The sequence below is a fragment of the Scyliorhinus torazame genome, chromosome 12, assembly GCF_047496885.1.
Source record: "Scyliorhinus torazame isolate Kashiwa2021f chromosome 12, sScyTor2.1, whole genome shotgun sequence".
NCBI classification, from domain to species: Eukaryota; Metazoa; Chordata; class Chondrichthyes; order Carcharhiniformes; family Scyliorhinidae; genus Scyliorhinus; species Scyliorhinus torazame.
In genome coordinates this window covers 67,008,569-67,018,510 of record NC_092718.1, presented here as the reverse complement: position 1 = coordinate 67,018,510, position 9,942 = coordinate 67,008,569, and the positions used below count along the sequence as shown (strand labels likewise).

At 48.4% G+C, this 9,942-nt stretch overlaps 1 protein-coding gene across 5 annotated transcripts in view; it reads right to left on the bottom strand.

Annotated features, from left to right (window-relative positions):
- Positions 1 to 3,856: 3,856 nt before the first annotated feature.
- ankdd1a (ankyrin repeat and death domain containing 1A) overlaps positions 3,857 to 9,942 on the bottom strand; it is a 205,058-nt gene continuing 198,972 nt past the window's right edge. For all 5 annotated transcript variants that reach the window (XM_072468816.1, XM_072468820.1, XM_072468817.1 and 2 more), the window contains one exon: positions 3,857 to 9,547. In XM_072468816.1, the coding sequence (XP_072324917.1) occupies positions 9,486 to 9,547 (62 nt within the window). In that variant the 3' untranslated portion in view covers positions 3,857 to 9,485. The remainder of the gene's footprint in view (positions 9,548 to 9,942) is intronic.

The window sequence follows — 9,942 nt, the reverse complement described above, 5'->3', positions numbered from 1 at the left end:
AGGACTCCCAAAACAAGTGCTCTATTCCGAGCTCTGCAATGGCAAGCGATCATGAGGAGGGCAGAGGAAACGCCCTCTTAAAGCCTCCCCAAATAAATACAACATCCTCACTGACACATGGGAATCGCTTGCCTTAGAATGCACAAACTGGAGAAGAATCATAGAATTTACAGTGCAAAAGGAGGGCATTCAGCCCATCGAGTCTACACCGGCCATTGAAAGAGCACCCAACCAACCAACCCCACCTAACTTTTGGATACTCAGGGGAAATTTAGTGTGACCAATCCATTGAACCTGCACATCTTTGGACTGTGGGAGGAAACTGGACCATCCGGAGGAAACCCACACAGACACAGGGAGAACATGCAGACTCTGCACAGACAGTGACCCAATCTGGGAATTGAACCCGGGACCTGTGCGCTGTGACGCAATAGTGCTCACCAGAAGCATCCACAAAGGCGCCAATCACCTCAAGTGTCACAGGGTGGCGCACGTGGAGGCCAAGTGTAAAACAGTGTAAGGAGAGTGCAGAATCCAGAGCGTCTCACCCACCCACCCACCTCATCAAGCACAAACTGCCAAACTTGTGGCAGAGCCTGCAGCTCCAGGATCGGACTATTCAGCCACCTCCCCAGAGTGGAAGCAAGTCCTCCTCAATGCTGAGGGACTGCCCATGAAGGAGGAGTGCACCCGTGACATCACGGATGCCCTGTTGCCCGGGCAGCTGACTATATAAACTTTAACCTGGATCAGGCACATCACGATGCCCGGGCAGCAGGAATCTCTGTCATCGACAGGATACCCCAGGTTCATGGGTTAATAGACGGCACGCATGTTGCCTTGTGCAGTCCAGGAGCGCCCTTCATTAACAAGAACAGGTTCACACATGACGGTGGCCCGGATGAGCAAGTTTTTCGGGGTAGAGGGTAGGTGTCCAAGGGTGCGTGGGAAGTCCAGCAAATCATGTCCACATGTTTTGGGCATGCCTGGAGCTTAAGAGGGTTTTGGCAGGGTTTCGCTAAGGCGATGTCCACGGTACTCAAGACACAGGTGAGACCGAGTCCAGAGGTGATGATCTTTGGAGTGTCGGAAGTGCCGGGAGTCCAGGGGGTGAAATAGGCCGACGTCTTGGCCTTTGCCTCCCTGGTAGCCCGGAGACGGATCTTATTGATGTGGAGGGACTCGAAGCCCCCGAGTGTAGAGACCTGGGTTAGTGACATGGCTGGGTTTCTCAGTCTTAAGAAAATAAAGTTTGCCTTAAGAGGGTCAATGTTAGCGTTCACCCGGAGATGTCTTTAAGTCGCTGTTATTGTTATTATTATAAAATTGCAAATACCCTAATAAAAATATATATTTTTAAAAACAGGAAGAGGTTCCACTCCCTGAACGTTCAACTTGTGTGGGACAATCACCTCAAAATCATGCACGTTTGTGCACATTTCCCCGGGAGTGTGCAGGACAGCTACATCCTGTGGCAGTCGGAGATTCCATGTGCTTTCGAGGGACCACCCCAGGATGACCGGTTGTCTCTTGGGGCATAAAGGTCCTTGGTAATGACACCAGTACGGAGGCCGGTGACCGATGCAGACACTCGATATAACGAGGCCCGTGTGGCTACCCGGGCTGTCATTGAGCGGTGCACCGGATTGTTTAGAATGGGGTTCCGATGCCTCAACCGTTCTGGTGATGCACTGCAGTACACCCCTATAGGGTTGTCCGTTTTCTGGTGGTCTGCTGTGCCCTCTACAACCTGGCTCAGCAGCGAGACAATGTGCTGGAGGAGGAGGAACATGTGGCCTCATCAGAGGATGAGGACGAGGAGTTGGACCAGGAAGGGCAGGACGACGAGCCTGGGCAGGACCTATGGGAGCTGCCGGAGGATGGAGGACAGGCAGTGGTGGTGACGGTCTGGCATGCACGGAGGGCCAGAGAGGCCCTCGTCCTCACATACTTCTCACAGGACGTGCACGTGGGGCTGGGGCCAGGGGGGGGTGTAGGCCGCCTGCAGTGCGGAATAACGTGACAAGAGGCTTCACGTCTCGGGTGTAATTTGTTTTAATGGTGTATAATCATGACCCTAACTGTCCATAGCTATCGATGATGCTACGCCTTTCCCCCCCACCCCCCCCAGTGCCCTTTCAGTAATCATCAATCTTCTTAGCCTTCCGTGTTCTGTTGCTGTTTCTAGGTGTGTCCCCAGGATGAACATCAGAGGTGCAGGCAGCCTGCTGCTTACCGTATCCTGTGGCTTTTGGTGGATCAGGTAAGCTTGCCTGGGGCCGGAGGGTCCCGACCAACGTGGCAGTGGCATATGCCTCGCTGTGCCAACCTGTTCCGCCTGCTGACCCCAAGACGCACCGTTGTCAGGAAGGGGACACTTGGGAGAGGTGGTGACCACATCGCTGCCCTGTAGGGGGCTCTGGGTTGGCCTCCAGTGCTCCCTCCTCCCGATCGGTGCCCTTAAGGCTCTGGGACCGCCTAGGGATGAAGGGCCAGCTGGATTGTGCTCCTGGGGCCCATGCATCATCTGGCTCTGCCAGCCCTGGTGGCTCCCCATTGTCTACACCATGATGTCCATGCCCTTCAGCAATGCCCCTCTGTGACTGGGCCACGCTCTGCAGTGCAACGCCAATGTCCATCAGCAGCTCGGACACGTTCCTCAGTGACTGGGACTTGCTCTGGAGCACCTCAGCAATGCCGATCCGAGACTGGGTCATGCTCTGCAGTGCCACAGCAAGGTCTCCTGCGTCAGGTACACGTCCCCCAGCGACTGGGGCATGCTCTCAAGGCCCTCAGCCATGGCCATCTGTGTATCAGTAACTGTGGTGCTTTCCAGATTGTGCCCCAGAACCCTGTCCATTACTTTTGCTCACCAAGGTGTGTGTCTCTGTGCTGGTGGAAGGTGGGGATGAAAGCTGTGACACCTTGATGGCGGCATCATCGGAGCTCTCCTCTGAGGTGGTCTCTTCGTCGGCGGCGGCGGCGGGGGGGGGGGGGGGGGGTGCGTGGAAGAGGTGGATGGAGATACTGCAGGACAATGGACATGTGGTCAGTGGGCGAGAAGGATCATTATATTTGGCATGAACACCACTCGCGTGGCAGGTCATCTGGATGGGGGCCGGTGGATACTCACCTCATTGAATCATAGAACTTACAGTGCAGAAGGAGGCCATTCGGCCCATCAAGTCTGCACCAGCCCTTGGAAAGAGCACCCTACCTAAGCCCACACCTCCACCCTATCCCCGTAACCTCTACAGCACAGATATGTTCAAGGCCGTACTGGGGCACAGGCACGCTATTGTGCTGGGGATTGCGGTGCCAATCGCAGGACTGGCAGGGGAGGGGGTGGCAGGCAGGACCGATTCCAACTCGCCCTACTACCCAGTGAAGGTCGTTGAGCTTCTAACGGCACTGGGTGGCGGTCCACCTGGTTTCACTCTTCCCCCCCCCCCCCCAATGGCTGCCGCCACCGCCTTTCAGGCAGCACTGGCTGCCCTGTGGCTGACCCTCCGACCCCCTCGGGGAAACAAGGTGGAATCTGGACTGGATACCATGTCCGACAGTCGGGCCAGGTTGGCATCACTGAAATGTGAGACTGGTCTGCGCGGTGGCATGGCTGCGTGCTGTCTGAGGTTTGCTTTGCGGGATGGGTCCCTCGTTAGTGGACAGCTGCCAAGCACGAATAAGCTGGTGGGACACCCAGTTCCCAGGTGAAGCCCGTGGGGCATCATTTGGTGCACTAATTAACAGTCGATACTGGTGACGGCCTCGCTGGGTCAGCCAGTAAATACCCGACAATTCCCGCTCGCTGCCACACTTGGAAACATTTCTGTTAGATCACTCCAGTATTAGATTCTCTTTTTAAAATATTTTTATTAAAAACATTTTCCTCATAAACAGAATAATATAAAACAGTTGCCACTAGTTACAATGCAAAAAGAACACAATCAACAACCAAGACCTGAACTAAACTGAACTTTAATAAGGACACAGGGAGTCCGCACCAAGTAAAATAACAAAAAAAGTTTTATTGACATTAGCCGATAAATCCCTACCGGGTTCTTCCTTAGTTGGTGCATTAACTGTGCGTTAATTGAGATATCCTACCCAGAGCGGGGGGAGCTCGTGCTCTGCAAGGAGCACGGGGAAGACAAACATTCCCAGTCTGTAGGCTCCGTGTGGAATATTACAAACTCCCCAACATTAAAACAAAACGCCCCTTATCAATGGACTGACTAACTTTTGAAAAAGGAAATGAATGGTTGCCAATTTAGGTAGAACCTTGCTACTGATCCCATAATGCTGTACTTGAGCTGCTCCAAATGTCGGAATGCCATGAAGTCACCCAACCAGACCAAGGCACTGGACGGAGTACGAGACCTCCACACGAGCAGAACTCGCCTCTGGGCTATTAACAATGCAAAGACGAGGACACCCGTCTTTACCCCGTCGGCAGCACCGGCGAGTCATCCCCCCCCCCCAGCAAAAATGGACACCAGTGGACATGGCTCCAGATTGAGACTAAGTATCTCTGACATAGTATTAAAGAGACCCAGAAGCTTATCAGTTTGGGACAAGAACATGAGTATGGTTAACCGGCCCCCGAGAACACCGCTCACACCTATCCTCCACCCCAGAAAAAAAAAAACCACTCATCCTCACCTTGGTCAGATTAGCCCAGTGCACCACTTTGAACTGGATCAAACTAAGCCAAGCACAAGAGGACGTGGAATTGGACCTGTGCAGAACCTCGCTCCACACCTTGTCATACAGAATAGGACCCAATTCACCCTCCCATTTCATCTTCATCTCATTCAACAGAGCCGACTCGCTGGTAGAATCTGGCCATAAATACCTGAAATAATCCCCACACCAGACTCAGCCAAAAGACAAAATCCTGTCCAATAGGGAGGAGACGGTGGTGCCAAAGGAAAAGAGGTTAACACCTTCCGTAAAAAAAAAATCACATCTAAAAATACCTAAACAGATTGGTCCCAGGGAGACAGAAATCATAGAATTCCTACAGTGCAGAATGAGGCCATTCGGCCCATCGACTCTGCACTATGTTCCAATTCCTTCCTATTTTTTTCACTAAATCATTCTTTGCTAGGGTGAACAAATGAGTGAATTCCTATATATGGGCGGGTAGGGCAGCAGGAATTCGCTGCGTGTATCTTCCAGAGGAACCAGCAATTGGACGATCTGGCATGACCCAATTTCCTCACGTATTATTGGGCGGCCAACGTGGAGAAAGTGTTGGTGATACAGAGAATCGGACACCATATGGAGGCAGGTTTGTGTAAAAGGTTGAGCCTCTGGGCCCCAGTAGCGGCACTACTCCCACTCTCTCCAAATGAAATGTACCTCAAGAGTAGTGATCTCCTCTTTGAAGATATGGAGGCAGCTGAGAGAATATTACAGGCTGAGTGCCATGTCATTATTGGTTCCTGTGAGTGGCAACCATTTATTTGCGCCATCGGGTTTAGATTCGGCTTTTAAGGCATAATAACGCAAGACCTCCTGATTGCTTTGTAAAAAATCCCTATGGATCAGCAGTTCCTGTTTGACCTCCAATGTGAACAGAACTCCAGACAACAACCTGTGCTGTCGACCATCAAGCTGGTGGCAGCAGAAAGATCTGTGACCCTCATCAAACGTGACAACTGCTGCAACCTTGGACTAACTCACTCCATGTGCGTTCTCCCATCGTGGAAGTCTCGCTCTGGATAAACGGAGCACTCGACAATCAGTCAACCTCCCCTCGGAAGGAGCATTTCAGTTGATCTGATTCTGGACCAATGTAAAACGCCAACTTGTATTTATTGTGGTCATGCCTCGAACCCTCTTCCTTTTTCCTTATCCCCCATTTATTGTGAGTGTAAAAGGGGCAGACAATGCGAAACACTCTCGTGTGTGCAAAAATAAACCAACCCTTTTATTTCCATTTTACCTCAAGTTTGCTGTGCAAGTTAGTAATAGAGGATTGGAGCCTTTCCAAATTTAAGGGTTGGGAAAAATACCCCAATTTCTATAAAAGGGGGAATTAGGATTAAAAAAAACACCTGTTTATGGATAGGTAGAGAGCGGAGAAATGTGGGCAGTTTAAATTGACCCCATGACAGTCTGTTGTATGGCACTATATCGAATGCCTTTTGAAAGCCATCTCGTACACACGCCAGGAACCCCTTCTCCATTATACCATTGCTAGTTTGGTTTGTTGAATCTATATGTAAATTGAAGTCATCCATGATTAATTACAGTTGTACCTTCATTGCACACATCTGATTACTTGTTTAATACCTTCTCTTCCATCACCACTATTGTTTGGTGGCCTATAGACAACTCCCAACATTTTCTACCCCTTGGTGCTTCTTACCTCCACCCACAGATTCCACATCATAATTTTCCTCACTACTGCATTGATTTCCTCCTTTACAAACAATGCTACCCCACCTCCTTTCCCTTTTTGTCTGTCCTTCCTAAATAGTGAATACCCCTAGATGTTCAGTTTCCATTCTTGGTAACCCTGCAGCCATGTCCCTGTAGCAATTATATCATGACTGTTTTTAACTATTGCCGCTGTTATTCATCGGCTATACTAATCTAATAATCTTTATTGGTGTCACAAGTAGGCTTACATTACACTGCAATGAAGTTACTGTGAGAATCCCCTAGACGCTACACTTTGGCGCCTGTTCGGGTATACTGAGGGAGAATTCAGAATGTCCAATTCACCTTTCGAGACTTGCGGGAAGAAACCGGAGCACCCGGAGGAAACCCACGCAGAAACTAGGAGAATAGGAAGACTCCGCACAGACAGTGACTCAAGCTGGGAATCGAACTCGGGTCCCTGGAGCTGTGAAGCAACGGTGCTAACCACTGTGCTACCATGCTCTGCGCATTAAAGCACAAAACCTTTAGACTTGTCTTTTTAACCTTATTAATCAGCTTAGCTTTATTTTACATTATGGCCCCATTTGGTTTTGTCCTTGTTTTTTCTGCCTTCCACTGTTGCTTTTTATGTTTGTGTGTTTATTTCTACCCTTGTTTCTCCCTCCTGTTTCCCTGCTCAGGTTCCCACCCCCCTGACATTCTAGTTTAAACGCTCCCCTACAGCACTAGCAAACACCCTCCCAAGGAAATTGGTCCCGGTCCTGCCCAGATGCAACCTGTCCGGCTTGTACAGGATCCACCTTCCCCAGATGTCCCAATGTCCCAGGAACTTGAATCCCTCCCACCGACACCATTTCTCCAACCATCTTTCATCTGGTATATCCTCGCACTGATCGTAATCCTGAGATTCTCCTTTTTAATTTACATCCTAACTCCGTATATTCTGTTTATAGTACCTCATCCTTTCTTTTTATCTATGTCGTTGGTACCAATAAGTCAGAAATCACCACTTTAAGATTATTTCTAGGTACTCTGCTCTTTTGTGAAATGAGAATCAGGCACCCTGAATGTGAAGGGACTGGAAATATTGCGTTGTGATTCTGCCCCTGCTCAGACCCACGACTCCTCATTGTGGAGAACAGCCCTTTCCTATCCATGGTTGTGCCACGCTAGGCCCATTGAAAGTCTGTTGAATCCAACAACTTGCATTGATCAAATATGGATCCTTTTCCATAACATGAGGGAGCAGCTCAAGAGGCATATCTTCAGGAATCTTTATCTAGATTGGTGCCAATGTAAATCCTGGTGTATGACAAGAGTATATACCCAGTTGGATTTGTTGTTAATTTATATTAGGAAGTCGCCATGATTTTAAATTTGGTCCAGGAGAGGTTATCTCACAGAAAAACACAAGTTATCAATGTGTAGTTTTAGAAAAATGTGCTGGAATACCAGGTGATGACATTTTTTATCTCTTTTATAGTTCATCAGTCTGAAAGAGTTGTGATTGGTTCACTAGCATATCATAGGCAGTCTCATTTATGACATTAAATGTTAATTCGATGTAAACAGCAGGACACTGAACTTAGCATCTATCATGGGTCATATACAAAGGAGGCAGATTTGATTTGCAGCTTGATAAAGAAATCTTTGACAGAGCCAGCTGGGGTAGTGGCTTTCAGCTTCAATACACACTGGAAAAAGAGTCTGCTTGTGATGTTGGGAACTTTAGTGACGACTTCAAAAGACAGTCTTTGCTGTAAACCATGGCACTTTATTTTTATGGACAATGCAGTGATGAGCAGCAATGCCATTCACTAGATTCAAGAATAGATTAATTGTAAATGAAGAATATTAAAAATAGTGTCAGTGTTTCTGATTAAGGAACTCTTATTGAAGTACACGGCACCAGTGGTGACATGGTGGTTAGCACTGCTGCCTCACAGCGCCAGGAACCCGGGTTCAATTCCGGCCTTGGATGACTATGTGGAGTTTGCACATTCTCCCCGTGTCTGCGTGGGTTTCCTCCGGGTGCCCTGGCTTCCTCCCTGTCCAAAGATGTGTGGATTATGTGGAGTGGCTATGCTAAACTGCCCCTTAATGTCCAGGGACGTGCAGGTTAGAGTACGGGGATAGGGAGAGGTGGACAGGGAACCATATATGGTAGCCTGCTTATTTGAAGGATTTGGTGCAGACTCAATGGGCTGAATGGCCTCCTCCTGCACTGTAGGGAGCAGGATTCTACATTGATTAATCTAGTCTTGCCATCACTTAGACGAGTGAGGGAACTCCATTTATCTGTATGTGCAATCCTGAAACTGCTCATTAACAGGTATCTGACAATGCATGATATATTGCAGATGCACCAGGTATGGTGGCACAATGATTACCACTGCTACCTCACAGTGCCAGAGACCCGGGTTCAATTCTGGCCTTGGATGACTCTGTGTGGAGTTTGCATCCTCTTCCCATGCCTGCGTGGGTTTCCTCACGGCGTTCCAGTTTCACCCCACAGTCCAAAGATGTGCAGGTGAGGTGGATTGGCCATGATCAATGCGTAGGGTTACAGGGATAGGGCAAGGCAGTGGTCCTAGGTAGGGTGCTCTTTTGACGTGTCGGTGCAGACTCAACAGGCTGAATGGCCTCCTTCTGCACTGTAGCGAATCTATGGATTCAGCATCAATAAACTTGGGCTTTTGTTACCAGTGATCAAATGTTCTGACAAAGCTGACCAATCCACATTGGCCCACATCAGTTGGCCTTATCACTTTGACTTCTATTCTTTCAATATTTTTAGCAGTTTAATAGAAACATAGTAATTTATCATTGCTATCTGGCTTGCCTGGTTGTGAAGGTGTGACCATCACTTGTGATGTGACTTTGGCCTTTGATGGTCTTTACCCAATTGGTATGTTGAGATCAAGTAGTTTATCTGTAAAACCAAGGTGACCCCACACACATGTACAACACTTTGCACAATGCTGATCCTTTCCAGTGATTCAGCTCTTGGGTTACATTGACCCTCTGTCACCTGTTCATGGAAACAAAATTCGGCGTTGACACCAAATCTTTCGGATCGAGTTCCTCAGACATCACATCACCACACACTTCCTGGCAGAACTGCAGTCAGCATTTGCTTTTCTTCGGATACTTTCTGAAAATGGACAAAATAAACATAATTAACAAATGAGAAATAATTAAGAGATGTATTTTCCATTTATGTTCTGTGGTAAGTGCTTTTTACAAACTGATATATCAGCAATAAATTGTACCTTCACTGTAATAAAAAAAACCAAGGGGCTTCACAGGAATAACTATAAAGTAAAAATTTAACACCAAGCCACATAAGTTGATTGTCGAGCCGATGCCCAAAAGTTTGGTCAAAGAGGCAGGCCTCAAGCAGTATCTTACAGGAAGAAAGAGAAACAGAGAATCAGTGAGGGTTAGAGAAGGAAAGCCAGGGCTTAGGGCTCAGGTAGCTGAAGGCACAGCCACCAATGGTGGAACGATTAAAATCCAGGATCCTTAGGAGACTGGATAAGATGAGCG